Source organism: Musa acuminata, chromosome BXJ3-5 (assembly GCF_036884655.1).
Source record: "Musa acuminata AAA Group cultivar baxijiao chromosome BXJ3-5, Cavendish_Baxijiao_AAA, whole genome shotgun sequence".
NCBI classification, from domain to species: Eukaryota; Viridiplantae; Streptophyta; class Magnoliopsida; order Zingiberales; family Musaceae; genus Musa; species Musa acuminata.
The window spans coordinates 40,684,305-40,700,391 of NC_088353.1; the positions used below are offsets into that span (position 1 = coordinate 40,684,305).

General features: G+C 37.5%; 1 protein-coding gene and 1 pseudogene across 8 annotated transcripts; one reads left to right on the forward strand and one right to left on the reverse strand.

Annotated features, from left to right (window-relative positions):
• The first annotated feature begins 2,338 nt into the window (after window positions 1-2,338).
• LOC135638767 (uncharacterized) lies at window positions 2,339-9,170 on the forward strand. 8 transcript variants are annotated; one of them, XM_065152139.1, is made up of 11 exons: window positions 2,339-2,539; window positions 2,634-2,680; window positions 3,994-4,403; window positions 4,491-4,755; window positions 4,850-4,942; window positions 5,349-5,412; window positions 5,502-5,648; window positions 5,742-6,007; window positions 6,368-6,510; window positions 8,527-8,665; window positions 8,742-9,170. In XM_065152139.1, the coding sequence occupies exons 2-11, from the start codon at window positions 2,657-2,659 to the stop codon at window positions 8,745-8,747; spliced, it is 1,557 nt and encodes a 518-aa protein (XP_065008211.1). In that variant the 5' UTR covers window positions 2,339-2,539; window positions 2,634-2,656; the 3' UTR covers window positions 8,748-9,170. The 8 variants fall into 8 exon arrangements, 6 of the variants coding, with proteins under 6 accessions (XP_065008211.1, XP_065008213.1, XP_065008207.1 ...); XR_010496713.1 differs by lacking the exon at window positions 8,742-9,170 and adding an exon at window positions 6,664-6,775 and having other exon boundaries at window positions 2,340-2,539; window positions 5,502-6,007; window positions 8,530-8,665; XR_010496714.1 differs by lacking the exon at window positions 8,742-9,170 and adding an exon at window positions 6,679-6,775 and having other exon boundaries at window positions 2,340-2,539; window positions 5,502-6,007; window positions 8,530-8,665.
• Window positions 9,171-12,297: 3,127 nt separating this feature from the next.
• On the reverse strand, window positions 12,298-15,636 carry LOC135638433 (DIS3-like exonuclease 2; annotated as a pseudogene).
• Between the last annotated feature and the right edge of the window lie 451 nt (window positions 15,637-16,087).

Here is a 16,087-nt window from a genome sequence, read left to right on the forward strand (position 1 = left end):
TTTATTTCCCATCTCAAGCAGGTTTACAAACATAGATTGAATGCTTAATAACTACAAGAGGTTCTAAACTTAACTCTTCAATAATTTCCTTTTTGATTGAGAAATGGAGTGAGGGAGTTGGAAGAGAGCTAATGATGATATGGAATTCTAAAGGCTTGCTTTGGAGAATTCCTCCTCCATGAAACAACCAAAACTTAGGATTGTTTACTTGACAAGTCAGGCCCAATGCATCCATAAATATAAACTTGAGATGTGAACTAAGATGTTTTGTTAAGATTAAGTTGAAATCATGCTTGTTAGTTGTTGGCATCATATTCTTTTAGGGTTTGCATATCTCACAGATTAGTGTTTGGTATTTGGACAATGACTTCAGAGCAACTGAAGTTGTATGATTTCAGTTCATCTTGGACACAGGACAGCACTCAGTTTCAACAGAGAAAGAAGTAGGCAATGGTTTATCCTTATGGTATACCACATTGTGTTAGAGCCAACACAGGAAAATAATTCTAATCGAATTTTGATTAAAAAAGACTAAGAAATTCTAAATTTTGAATTAAAATGAGAACTTAAAAATAAAAATCCGAAACCGCCGAAGCTGTTCTAATGCTTATTCTCCTCCGTTCAAAGAAAAAAAAAAAAAAAACTCAAGATACGATGATCACGATATCTCTTCCCCATGCATGAGTATCAAGAGTACGATTGATTAAAGAGGAAAAAGATTAGCGAGAAAAAAAATGAAGGAGTCTTTTACGAGAGTTTAGAAGCAAAATGGATTTTGAGGATTTCATATACCTTAAAGTAGGATCTAAATATTCTTAAATATAAGATCAAAATGGCTAAATGATTACAATATTAAACCATCCATTAAACCCAAATAAGACAATCAAAGAATCAATTAGAACTTGAATTGAAATGGAAAGAGAAAAAAAAAGGGGGAAAAGATGGAAAGAGTGAAGGATAATTTGAAGTTCCCTTTCTCTCTCTAATCCTAATCACTCCTTTATGGTGCACATCTCTTCTAGATGACAATTCAAGCACTCCAACACCCCTACTGCCTGCCTTATGTTATATAGCACACTAATTTTAGGCTCATGAACAGCATAAGAGTAGAACGAGAACATGCTAACTTTTTCATGGCAAATCAATTACTTCATCATTTCTGTCTATTTCTCTTCCACTTGTTCATCAGGCTGAAGTATATGACACCAACATTAGTAGGGACACCATGCCCTTACATCAACCTTATATAAGAAATAGTGCACAATTTCTATAAATCATATTGGTTGTCAATAATCCTACAAAAGCTCTTCTCGAAGACCTTTAAATTAATTATTCTATATTAAAATATGCTAACATATTCGGATCGATTTTTCTGACGTGTGATTTATGATGGAGTAATCTTTTGTTTTATTCTTCATTCTATTCTAATATAATGCTTACATATATAGAAAGAGAAACGAGGGATTGCATGGCCATCCCCAATATTAGGTTCGAGTTGGTGGTCTGTTCGGCCACGCCCACCTTCTTGTCTCATATCTCACCCCCCACTCTTCCATTGCATATGTTCTCCGTGTCTCGTCACATATCCCTCCACTAATTGCACCGCAGGCACTCCGTGTCCTCACTTGGGTCGCCTTGAAGCGGGCCCCACACCAAGCGAAAGCCAACCACGGACCACGCTGTAACACGATAACCTGTGCTCCTCCGCCACTCCACCGCAACTCTCCGCCCGCGAGCGACCTCCACCACGAGTTCGAGACCGGTCATCCGGTCACGAATTAACGTACACATCGGACGGTGCATCGCACCCTCCCCCGAACCGTTACAACGTACCGTTATTTTAATCATATCAGTAATGATCCGCTGCACGAAGCTTTTCATCGATGCATGCATCGTTAAGCTAATAAAATATAGCTATTATACGTCATATGTTGTGTTTATATTACTACAGTTTTTTTTTTTTTTTTTTTTCTGTATCATTCAAAAAAAAATTACGGAGCTATTATTTTATGGTTCCGCGGCACCGATACCGTTACGTACAATTATTATTGTAGCGGCCCAAGCCGCAACCTGCGCTGAGAGAGGCGGTGGATTGGGGGGGGGCACGTGGCGGTGGGAGGGGCGCCCTGCGCCAATGGGCGACCGAGGACGGATCGGATCCCGCAACGCTTCGTCTGAGCCACGAGATGCGGCACGGCGGGCCCCACGGGGCTCCTGTGCATCCGCCATGTGTACTATGCGGGACCCACAGATGTACTCATTTTACGGAGCTTATTTTTTTTTTTATATGAAGATAAAAGAAAATAGTCGCCTAATTTTTCGCTTCGTGTTGTGCCGCAAAGCAATTTGAGAAGCCGACGAGGGGAGAAGAACTCTCTGGAGAGAGCGAGAGCGAGAGAGAGAGAGAGAGAGGGGGGGGGGGGCGATTCCAATCACGCTTCAGCCTCGATCTGGGGTGACGGAGTCTGGTTCCGGTGCTTCTTCTTTCGGTGGGTAATTCCTGGTTCTTGAGATCGGCCGCGAGGGTATTCGTCCTGAGGTTCGAGTTTCTCTTTGATGGTGGAAATCTTGTCTTCCTTTGTTGATTTGGTGGGTCTAGGATGAGTTGTTTGTTGTTTTCGTTTGTCAAGCAGGATCAGGTTTGATTCGAGGAGAGATGGCAGATTGGAGCGATCGCGACGTATGTTTGCTTCCGCTCGAAATTTAGTATAAAGTTCCTTCTTTGGAATCTTTTCGAAGCCGTCTTTTGTTCATTTCCTCTTTCATTTTCTTGCGATTTGCTATTTATTGTTTTTCTTGGTAGTATTTGTAGTAGTAATAAGTGAAAGAATCACCTTTTTTAAGCAGACTCTACTATTAGGTCTATGGTTTATTCAGAATATTCGATGCAATAATGTGTGACGATGATTTCCTAGGTACAGAGGTGAGACTGTAGTTTATTAGGCAGTAAATGATGGCCAGGAAGCTATCATGATGACAATTTCCTAATTGTCTGAAGAAAACTATTATGGCTCATTTGGAATTGAGCAATTGGCTATGTTTCGATTGACGTTTAAATCTTGTGGGGTACAAACTTTGGGAACACAATCCCTGCTGTTGGTAGTCTGGGCACTGGCCAGGAAATAAACAAGATAACTGCATCCAGGGTAATAAGACAAAATCCTATTGATTGAATAATAGACGTAATAGAGAATTCTGAAACACTGGGTAGAGTGTCCTACATCTGTATGGAGGTCAAAGACTCGTTGTAGTTTAAAGGGCTCTTTTAAACTTCCTCAACCATGCATTCCACCATGGTTGCAGTGGGCATTCTACCTGAACTGCATTGGTTCGCTACATTGTTCTGGTTCTCCTGGCCATTTCTTTCATAAATTATGTTCTTAGAGATTATCTTGAGGAAGTGCAACAATCTCTTTCAAACTAATTGTAATTTAAAGACCCCAAAATAAAACTCAAGGAATTCAACCATGAAGGATTAGTGCCAACATCTCTCCAGAAGCAGCTTCACTTGTACCATCATTCTCAAGGATGGCTTTGTTTCTCATGTGCCATCAAGCGAAACACAGCACTATGCTAAACATACTCCAAACATTCAAAGAAAGGATTGTGGGAGGCATGTAAGAAATTTTCAACTGCCTGATCTTTCAAGGCTCTCTGACTTCTCTCATGGTGCTCTTCACAATGGAGAAATCAGTAAGGGTGAAATCATTTTAGGCATTTTTCTTAAGGAAAAAACAAAGTATGGAAAGTGGCAATATGTTGCTTTGCAATGTCTTTCATGAAATGAGAAACCAAATTTGTTAGTTGACATTAGATAGAAATTGTCCTTTGGTTTCTTTTGAACCAAGCCAAAATACATCATCCATGAATCATGGTGCACTCTGTTTGAAATTTAATAATTATTATCTTCTGCTGTCATAGAACTTTGAACCTCATCTACAGATTATAGCCATAAGTTGTAATGTTAAATATGGCTTTTCATTGACTACTCAGATTGAAGACACTGTTTTTGGTAAAGTTGGCGAAAACCATGACTATAGAGTGGCCTACCAAGGCAGTAGACTGGTGGAAGAGCCTCTAGCTGTAGATGATTTCCTTGTTGCTGGAAACAGTGCAGGCAGCTCCAAGACTAAAGGTGTTCCTTGGAATGGTCAAATGCCTGACAACTGCTTCAAACAATATAACATAGGTTCAGAAAGCAACACATGCAGCACAAGCAATCCTATTCGTGCAAATATGGGTGCTGCAGAGGAGGCCAACATCTGCCAATTTTTATTTGATAATAATGCTTCAGCTAATTCTAAACTCACTTTTTTGGAGAATGATAATGTTCAAGAAAATGATCTTCTGTATTATGACTGGTCTGATATGAGCAATTTTGAGGACATCGATACAATATTCAGGTAGGTCAGATCTTTGAAATCTAAGCTTTAAGGAATAATTTTGTTGGAGTTACCATTGTTTTTCATTTTGTTCTGTTTCTTTTGGAGAAACTGTGATCCTACGTTTGGGCAATCAAGCAATACAGATGGGCTGTCATGGATTTCATCTTCTTCAAATGGAATTTTTGGTCCAGACGATAATTTCACTTCAGGCTTTGAAGCTTCTACTTCAGAGTTCAGAGAATTTAATGATGCATCAACATATTGTGCAAACATCAGATCCTTGCCTGGAGGCAGTACATTGGAGGTTAATGACCATAATCAATCATGTCTAACCCACCGTTCCTGCCAGTTGGATACAAGAACAAAACAGGTTTATTAGAAAGATCCACATCGTCTGTTTTCTGTTTATGTGCATGAGTGGTATAATTTAATGATTATCCTTTAAGACTTTTTAAATTTTAAAGTTATCCAAGCAGGCATTTGATGGTGGTGGAAACGGTGAGACAAATTCAGCTCTTACAGAATTTGCCAACGTGAATAACTTGGGTGAATGTGAGGTAACTGGGTTAATGTTTGTGTTTTCTTGCTACTGTTGAGTTTTCTTTTTATATTTGTTCTCTTATTTAAAGTTTTCCAGAGTTAGTTAGTTGGATGTTTTGAATTCAGAAAATAGAAGGTTGAAATAGGACTTGATAGTTGTTCTTGATAAATTTACATCATTCCTTTGTTAGTCCATTTAACCTAACCCATTGGTTTAATAGTTAAAAGTAAGTTTATTTGGAAGATCATGTTACTTGGAAATCTTGAACTGGAACAACTCACATTATGTGTTTTCTTAGCTTCTTTGCTCTTCTCCTTGTTTAACACATCTGTTTGGATTTACACTGATAATGATTAGTAGATTCAAAAGAGGAAGTATTATGTGGATACTATTTGACCTCTCCTTTTTTATTGTTTGAGCAGCCACATCTCAATATCCAAATGCAGCAGATTTATGGGCAATACTTATCTGAAGTAGAGGGAAAAGGTGAGATTTGATCTGTACGAGATATCTTTCTTTGCCTATCTACATGTAATAATTGGTCAATATGAAATAAGATTGCTGTTTCTTTACAGGCCTTGAACCTTGCCCTTCTCAGCTGCTTCCAAAGGAAAACTGTTTTATGAAATCTGACTCGAGTTGTATGCATGTCCTCAAACCTGATTCTCATATTGAGGATAAACTTCTGTACCAGGATCTTTTGTTGTCAACGACATCAAGTGGTATAACTGAAAGCACACAGAATTCTTCCTCTTCCTTCAAAATCTCAGCTAATGTTATAAGTGACACTTCCCATGGCATGGAAAATTTACAAGATTTGTCAAAGGATCCAGTCATGCAGCTGAAAGAAATGGTAGAAAAACCAACCACAGGACCGTCTGAGCTGGCTAGCTTAATTGATAAGCAGCATGATAATTTTGAACAAGAAATTGGTAGTGAGAGAGGGACCGTCAGTTTAGAGCTATACACAACTGATATGGACTCTACAGTGGGGAAAAGCTCATCGATGCCATTGGTTGTGTCTGATGATATTTCTGGAAAAGCTATTAGCTTTCATCAGTTTCAGGATGTCATAGGTCAGGTATATTGCTGATTGTTACAATTGGACAACTCTATTTGCTTTATATGCTTGTGTGCCTTGTTATACTCATTACCTGACATATGCATCAATTTTAATCTCCTTTTTTGTATCAAAAGTTCAACACCCTGTGCATTATCTTGCATGCTATATATGAAAAGGAGCATCTTACATGGATATTCATTATTGCTATTGTGAGATCAGAGGACACTCTCTTATTCACTGATAAGCTGTATGCCATGTCATGCGGAAGTCTCAAGAATTTTCTTTCTTTTTTTTCTTGCACCGATCAATGTTCTTTTATAAGTGGCTAAAATGGGAACTTCTTATACATTAAAATGATATCAGTTATTTTGATTGCAGTTGAATCTTAGAACGAAACTATGTATAAGAGACAGTTTATACCGATTGGCTAGGAGTGCAGAACAGAGACACAGTTTTGCTGCTGCAAACCATGAACACCTAGAGCGTACACGAGGAGTGAATGGTACAGGAAGATCAAGAAAGTAAGCTTAAATATATATAACTATATGAGTTCTTTGAAATTCCTTTTTCTGTTTTCAGAAGAATTTTAGTTGAATGTGCAGGGAGATATTTTGATTTTTTTTTTTTTGTGTGCTTAAATTTCCCTGCATACTAAAATTTTTATGACCATACAGTTACTTCTGCTGCAGTTGTCTGCCAAAATAACAGTTTATTATTTTGCACAAAGCCGTGACACTATTTTAGACAAACATACTGCATTATTGTTGATCAAGTGCTTTTCAGCTGGTGAGTATAGTATGTGCTACAAGAGTAATTTTATTAGAAGGGGAAACCATGAATTTTCTTATTGAATCTCAAAGAAGAAGCATGCAGCATAGATTCATCATATGTAGTCTGTAACATGTACATTGATTCAGTCTTATAATGTATGCATAGTGTCACTGTTGTAATTTAGAACTCCGACCATGTGCACTTGTATGAACACATCCATGATAATGATGATAATGCAAATAACGATGCTATTAACCTATTTTATTCTGAAGAATTTGCATGTTCACACACAGTTTCTAGTGCACTTTCTTTATTGGAAGTCTCAATGTATTGCATGATAAAAAGATCCAGCTTGATGCTTAACCAATGCACAAGACATTGAGTCTGTAATTACCTTGGCTCAAAATTCTTTCTCTGGATTCCTTGTTACCTAGCATTATCTACTAGCTCTCATATGCTCATCCAGTTCAGTTGGTGTGGTATCTACCATTATCAATTTCATGACTGTCCATGTTCTCACTAAGTGTCCCCGTGCCTAGCAAGTTCGGTGCCATTTGTGTTTTTGAGCCACATGGGTGAGTCGGATGATAGTGGATGATCTCTTTTCTGCTTGTGGGTTTTTTTGAGGAGAACAATATGCTATAGTGTGTGCTGCTGCTCACTTGCAATGGTGTTTGCAGAGTGCAAACATCCTATGATCTGAGCTTCTACAGTATTTTCAAAGGTCTCTGTTGCCAATTACTATGGTCTCTGTGGTAGGAAGAGTGCAAACTTTTCCTACTATGGTAACTTCCCATAAATTCCAATAATACCATTTTGTCGATGCTATAGGATACACTTATATTAGAAGCTTAATAGCTCCCCCTCAATCTAATACATACATTCATATCTATATATGTGTGTGTATGGTTCTCGATTAGTTTATTTCTACTCAATGGTCGTGACCTGACCTATTCCTAGCCATTATGATCCAAATGATTTAGTTTTTGCCTTATGATGCAAAGATCCTCAAAATGAATCTTGTACATCCTTTCTGATTAAATGCAACTGTGAGAGGAAAAAATAAATCCATATCATGTCTTTAAGTGGTTTTCAGGAAATAAAGGAGAGATTACTAGAGTATCTGGTCCTAACTAAAAACACAAGTTCTTCATTCTTGATCTAAAGGAAGCTTTCTGTTGCATATTTTGGACTGTCCTGGGTGATGGTCTGGGATTGCTTGCTCCAGCACAGGCAGGCTACCAGAGGAACATGGAGAAATCTCAACGGGATACATTTAACTTTGTGAAAGGGTCATCCATACTAGATAAACAATAATACTCTTACAAATATGAACAACTAGCCTTAATTTCTGTTGCAAACTTACATGCTTTCTAGTGCTTGCAATAAGGGATAATTGCTCGGTATCATTAAGTATGGTTTTCTTTTATTTGATTATATTTTCATTATTGGAACAAGGCTTTGTTGATGCTACCAAAACAGAGCCACTAATTATAATGAGGCATGTACTTTTTTTTCCTGGATATACTCAATTATCTCTGTTCTAACATGACATATATCATGATACACAGTCTAGAAACCTAGGATATCAAAGAATTACCTTCTCATTCATATATTGTATTCACCTAAGCTATCTTCTTGAATCATATAAACAAAGATTCATGGGCATGTGTTTGAGCTAAAATAAACTGTTTCTGAATATATTTGTGTGTTGTCATTCTCTTTCTTTTCTGTGGTTAAACCAATAAATTGTTTCTGGTCTTTAGCAGAACCACAGCGTATATGGACATAGAGACTGATACAAATCCCATCGATCGGTCTGTGGCACACTTGCTTTTCCATAGATCGCTGGGTGGTGCAACCAGATCTGCTGATGACTCTTTGTCGCTCGAGTCTCACATGATGGTATGGGCTTAGATACGAATGCATACCTTGCTACTTTGTAGTGTTTACTTTTCCTGCTAACTTTAAAGTGGAACAGGCTTGATGGTATTGTGATCCTACCATGCTTGGTCAACTATGCCTGCTGCGGAGATACAAAGGCTGTACGAATAAATTCGCCAAGCATTGACTGACAGAAAAGAACTTCAGCTAGAGCTTTGGCTTATACTGGTACCTGAGGTTACCCAGCTCCAATGTTGTATAATATTAAGCGGTAAAAAGCTTAACGACCGATCTCGTCCTTGTGCTGTTTTCTTTTTGAGCTAGGATAACACCTCTGATGCTCTAGTCACACAGATGTTTATGCCATTTGTATTCCATCGAGTCATCTACATAGGCTGTTTGAACCGAGTAAGTTTGCATCATTCTTCTAGCTTTTAAGTCTGAAAGAGAGAAACAAGATGTTAAATATTCTGAATTGAGAATCTCATCAGAAGCAATAATCAAGTGTGTTATTGTCGTTGCACAACTCATCATATTTTTTACATGTGGATGTGATTTTGTTATGTGGTTGTATCCATTGGCTTCTCACTGGATTCTGTATTGGGAGCAAGAACAAAAAGATATGTTTACAAGAAGGATCCATTGCAGATACCGATTTATGTGGAAAAGCTAATGTAGCCAAATGCTCAGACAATGGAGTTGAATTGTTCGCATGACTATCACAACAGCTTCTCGAAAGAAAAGATCAGCAGGCATGATATCAAACTCTTTTACCCATTGCAATCTGTATAAATTATTGGATTATTTTGTTGGTGTATATCTTAGTTATATTTATTGATAGAAATAATAGAAGATAAGAACAATAATTGAAGAAGCTTTATTGTAGAAATGACGGTAGAGAAGAAATCTACAGCAATGTTGCAGTGTTGCTACTATAGCAAAGGAGGAAACTACAACAGAGGAGGAAGCTGTAGTAGAAGAGGAAGCTGTAGCAAAAGAGGAAGGAAAATAGCTACAACGAGGAAGAAAGGTGGGACAGTGCTGATGAGCAGCACTAGAGATGTCGTAGCGGAAAGGAACGGACGATGGCGCTGTAGTAGAAGAGGAAGCTGTAGCAAAAGAGGAAGGAAAATAGCTACAACGAGGAAGAAAGGTGGGACAGTGCTGATGAGCAGCACTAGAGATGTCGTAGCGGAAAGGAACGGACGATGGTGCAGAGTGGCAACACCAATGATGAATTGGCAGCGAGAAGAGAGCTTGCTCTAGGCAAGCGGCTCTGATACCATGATAGAAATAATAGAAGATAAGAACAATAATTATTGTAGAAATGAAATAGCTTTAGCTTAAATCTATTAAGTTGTTCCATCTCCTATTTATAGGAATTAGGAGGAAGGATTTCCCTAACAGAATAGAAGATTTTCCTCAACAGAATAGAGAAATTTCCTCATATAGTTAGGAAAATCCCTAAAGATTTTCTTCAACAGAATAGAGAAATTTCCTCATATAGTTAGGAAAATCTTATCTTCTATCATTTATAACATGGTAAGAGAATTTTTTATATGTGAAATTATCTGAGTCATTTATTTTTTTGAAGGTGGACGATGTTTTTGAAAGTTTATCCTCAAGTTTTTCAGTCTTACCAAACTAAAAATAAACATTATGAAAGACCAAATTAGGTTGACAGAAAAATTAAGTCCAAATTTGTGTCACATTAACACTTGTGCACAAAGATTTTATATCTTAAATATGATTGTTTTTATATAATATTATTAAAAATATATTAGATGATGTTCTAAATCTTTTCTTATCTAAATTACGAGTCCTCAATATCTATATTGGACTATTATACATTCATCAAATGCACGAAGAGTTAGTAGATAAAAGAAAAATCACACAAGAGCAATTTTGGGGCTCATCCCGAAAGGGCAAAATCATGTAGGCTAATTCAAAGTGGATAGTTACTCGCGAGTTCTTGTACTAATAATGATAAAATATGAACTTATCAGAATGATGCTAAAAGGAGGGTCATGAGCCTTTGACTCCCATGAGGGACAATGATAAGAATATTTAGTCTCATATTGATTGGAAAGTAAGAGAATTACCCTTAAAGGTGCCTTTTGGGGCTTACCCCGAAAGGGAAAAATTATACGAGCTTACCTAAAGTGGACAATTACTCACGAGCCTTAATGCTCTTGCACCAATGACAACAAAATATTGACTTATCATAGTCTTATAATATATGATATATTTATTTTTATCAAAATTTAATTTATAGAATTTAGGGTTTAGGATTTTAGGGTGTACAACTTAGGGTTTCACATCTAGGGTTTAGGGTTTTAGGGTGTACGGTTTTGGGTTTAGAGTTGAGGGTTTAAGGTTTTGGGTTTAGGGTTGAGGATTTAAGGTTTAGAGTTTAGTGTCTAGGTTTTATGTTAAACAGTTTATCTCTTGGGATTGAGGATTGAGAGTTGAGGGTTTATGGTTTAGGGTTTAGTGTTGAGGGTTTAGGGTTTGAAGTTTGGGGTTAAGGGTTTAGGATTTGGGGTTTAGAGTTTAGGGTTTAGGGTTGATGGTTTGCAATTAAGTGTTTAGGGTTTAGGGTTTAGTGTTATGTGTTGAGGGTTGTGGGTTGTGGGTTTACGGTTAGAGTTTAAGGTTTAGGATTTATGATTTAGGGTTTAGAGATTATTAGGTAGAGATCCACTAATATAAGAGGCTTTGGTAGTTGGATGAAGATTCAATACCCAATAGGGTAGGATCCATTAGGGTTAAGTTAATACAGGATCTTTATAAATATGAGGGAACCAAAGAGCCATAGGGTAAATCCTTTTTAGCTGCCACATCTTATTCTCCTCTCACTCTCTCCTCCTCAGCCAACAGCCTCTATTTGGGACATGTGGACAGTAAGAAGGAACGTCTTCAAAGTCCCTGCCATGTGGATCACTACTAGAAATAAGGATAGTTGACCTCCTTTATCTTCTCCCATAGATCTACAGGTTTTCAAGCATATATGATATCCTTGGATAATACATCTTTCTTATACATACAGTTTTCGGTTTCGTGGGTTTTTATACATCAATCTTTGCGTGAGAAATTTTAGAATTTTTGTTTTCTATTATTTCACTATGCATATAATGTCACCCTCGATTTCCCAACATAGGGTTAAGGGTTGGGGGTTTTAGGTTTAGGGCTTAGGGTCTAAGGTTTAAAGTTTAGGGTTTAATGTTTAAGGTTGAGGATTCAGGTTTTTAAGTTGAGGGTTTAGGGTTTAGGGTATAGGATTTAGTGTTGAGGGTTCAAAGTATAGGGTTTAAGGTTATGAGTTTATGGTTTAGGATTTAGAATTGATAGCTTAGCGTTTATGGTTTAGGGTTGAGGGTTTAAGGTTTATGATTGATGGTTTACTATTTAGAATTAAGAGTTTAGGGTTTAGGTTTGAGGGTTTAGGATTTAGGATATAGGGTTTGAGGTTTAGTATTGATGGTTAAGGGTTTAGAGTTGTGGGTTGTGTGTTGAGGGTTTACGATTAAGGTTTAGGGTTTGCGAATAATAGAAAAAACCTTAATTTACATTTATTCCTCGTGCTCGTACCTGTGAACGTAATTGATACCTCTACTTGGAAACTTCTTCTTCTTCTAACCTTATATAAATCATCAGTGCATATATAGTCTTGCCACGATGTGTACACGACCTTTTCTTCCTCCAACAGCATGAACAGCCATAGGAATGGTGGATAAAACTTGAATCACCAAAGGAAAGCATAGGGGAGCAGTCGCAGTTACATTGCCTTCTTTATTACAACAACTCGGAGCGGTAGAGATGTATTCATTTTGATCTTCGGGTGTAACTATTTGGCAGTGGCTCATCATCAACACTACATCTTCAATCACGCGACGCTTCTCAGAAAGATAACTTCTCTGTGAGGGTTTAGTCTTCAGTGCATTAAGAACCAATGTACCAGTAGTTTCACTCCATTCGACAGTCAATCCTTCAACTTCACCAAAATATATCCTTCTCTCGATCTATGAAAAAAAGAAGAAGAATCCATGAGATTAATATAGCAGTAAAAGTGTAAATTTATATCAAGATGAGATGCTAAGATTTTACAGCAAATTTGTTTATGTAGACTGTCATGAAAGTTGATCCTACTCTTAGAACCCTGGCATCGGAAAACATCACCTGCAAAAAAATAATGATAATATAAATATCAACTTCTCATGCTCAACCCAAAATGCCAATGAAAACAATCAAGTATGATCATTGTTTTTTATCTATGACAACAAATTAATCATAATATGATGAGGTGCAATCTCTAGAGCTGCAAAAAGTTATATATCTTTTGTATAATCATAATATATTTGCAATGTTACTACTATTTAATTTTATAATATAGAAAGATATTGGTCGATATAATTTTTTTCAGATTTTTTTAATCTATTATACATTTCTCATTTTTGAAAGTGAGATATCTTATGGAATAATTAGGTATAAGAGTATCATAACATATGATATCCTTATTATATATATATATATATATATATATATATATATATATATATAATATTTTTTTAAAAGTTTATATGTATGTTTTGAGTTTTTAGTTATTTTTTGATCAACGAATTGATCCTGATCACTGTGGGAATCTTACAGTGAAACAGTTACATGATGATGATGATGATGATGATGATGATGATGATGATGGGACCATACAATGGAAAGTAAAGATCTGTTAAGAAAGAATGAAGTGCAAAAGACAACAATTGATTCACACATTGGAATGATATGATAAAATATGTTAGATGATATTTCGAATCTTCAATTCTATCTAATATACCACTTATTCAAAAAAAATACTGATTATGTAAGTAAAAAAATAAAAAAAATACTGATGATGTAAGTAAAAATAAATCAATATTAGGATCAAAATCTGTCTTCACCACTTATTCTTCAGAAAAAAAATACCGATTATGAAATTGAAAAAAATAAATAAAATTACCTTCTTGTTCTTCAGCAAAGCCCAGAGATAAACATTTTCTGCAGATTGCTCAACATGCTTGCTAGATCTTTTTCTTTCATTGCAATATGCGGCAACTTCAGATACCACTTCAGATGCAGGAACTCCACATCTCACAGCAGTAGACAACAATGCTTCTCTACCTTCCTCAGATTCTGCAGCCTCCTTATCAAAATAAAGACCAGTAAAACATCCATTGTCAATCCCATCACCAGAATCAGATGCAGCACAACTCAGCCTTTTCTCCGCATAAGCCTCTTCGGCTTCAACCACTGCAGCCAATGTTCTATGTACAATAATGTCAGGATATCTTCTCAATGGAGAAGTGAAATGTGTGTAGAGTGGGATTGACAGTCCATAATGAGCCCACTCATCTTCTCTGCCTCTCAAATCTCCTGTGCAAAAATAGACTGCTAATTGCATTGTCCTTGCAGCACGTGCCAAAAGAATTTGAAGCAACACAGGATCATTCTTCAGTTTCTATCTCATCTTGGGTAGTGCGAGCTGAAGTTTGCCGGATGACGAAGCATCCAACTCGAGTCCACGTTTCCTACAAAATTCTTGGAACTCTTTGAGCTTCATCGACATAGGCTCAGCATGCCTGCGAAGTCGTTTCCTACAAAATTCTTGGAACTCTTTGAGCTTCATCGACATAGGCTCAGCATGCCTGCGAAGTAGAGCACAGTCTGGAAAAGCCTTGGATATGACCTCTGCAACTGATCTATTTGCCAACAGCATCAACTCCTCAACAAGATAACTTGACTCCTTCCTCACACCAAGTAAGCTGTCATATGGATTTCCACTCTCATCCAACAAGAAGACAAGCTTAGGAGTCTCAATCCAAAATGCTCCATTTCTTAATCTGATCTCCCTCATCTTCTTGGTGATCCCATGCAGGCTTCTAAGAGAATCAACAACATCCTTTAACTCAAACTGCCCATGCAATTTAGGTACCGTTTTCCCTAAAACATCAACCTCAAATCCTCCATCGATGATGTCCTGCGCATCATCGTATGATGGCTTGCAGCATGAATGGATCACAGATCGGCCGATCCACCGCCCGGTGATGTTTCCGGTGTCATCAATGTCCCAAGTGATGGAGAAGGCAAGCCTATCCTCACCTGGTACAAGCGAACACGCTTCCTCAGAAAGCTCTGGAGGCAACATTGGCAGCTTGTGTTGCGGTATGTACACACTTGTGGATCGAATTCGGGCTTCTCTATCTAATGCTGTGTCTGGAAGAACAAACCTTGAAACATCAGCGATGTGGACACCGATTCGGAATACTTTTTCGGATACCTTTTCGATAGATATTGCATCATCGAGGTCGGTAGCAGATGCAGGATCGATTGTGAAGGTGCAAGTGTTTCTAAGGTCCTTTCTGGTCTCATATTCCTCCGTAGGGATCTTCCACGGTGCTTCTGGAAGACAAGACAAAGACTCCGGAGAGAAGTCTGCAGCTCTGATTGCATGCTCAAACAATACAGCACTGATCTGTGGCCCAATTTCCTCCGCTCGCCCCAACATGCGGATAACCTGTGCTTTGGGGCAGACACTTCCTTCCTTCCACTCCTCTATTCGAGCAGCTACCAATTCCCTTTCGATTGATACGTCGCCATTGATGAGCCTTTCCTTTGCACAACCTGGAAGACTTTCCACGGTGATTACCATCATTGGCAATTTGGAATTTGTAGGTATCAGCTGTACGTAATCCAACTCTCTTCCATATTCTTCTCCTTCGGGAAACCATGGATTCAAAGCAAGAAGACCAATCACTGCTCCACGACGACGAGGAGAGCTTCTGATGATAGGACGCTCCGATGGATTGCAACTCATCATAGTACGTATCCTTTCTACCGCTTCTCCCTGTTAGATCACGTCGTCCTATTTAATTAGGTAAGATATGTTATAGATATGATTGGAGTTTATATTAAAGTAAGATTCCTTAAGAGATAACCTTGATGGGAGAAACTCTCATAATAACTTATCCTAGATAGGATCTCTAGGGGCTAAGGGTATCATCTATGATCATACATCCGAGTAGCATCTCAGCAATTGAGAGATTAAGATTTTTTCTCTCAATCTCCCTCTCCCCTAATCCATCAATCTAGATCCTGTGAAAAGATAGAAAGAGAGGAGAATGATCTAGTTCTCCTTGCAGATCCTTGTAGATTGATATTTCAGATCCGAAGATGAAGCGCTTGTAGATCAGATAAGGTTTATTCTAAAGGTACGTATCGTAATATCGTTAGATCCAATTTATTTGATTTCAATCTTGACAGAAAAGTTTTTCCGCATTACAGATAACATGATTATAGATTTTATGCTAACAATTGGTATCAGAGTCAAGTTCTTGAGATCAAATATATTAGATTTATTATTTTTGTTTATGATGCCTGAATGATTTGTCAGATATTATTCATTTGTTT

Coding starts and splice junctions, on each gene's coding strand:
- LOC135638767 (XM_065152135.1), top strand. CDS start 2,657: ATGGCAGATTGGAGCGATCGCGAC. Junction 6,008..6,367: donor TTCAGGATGTCATAGGTCAG/GTATATTGCTGA, acceptor TTTTGATTGCAG/TTGAATCTTAGAACGAAACT. Junction 6,511..8,526: donor GGTACAGGAAGATCAAGAAA/GTAAGCTTAAAT, acceptor TCTGGTCTTTAG/CAGAACCACAGCGTATATGG.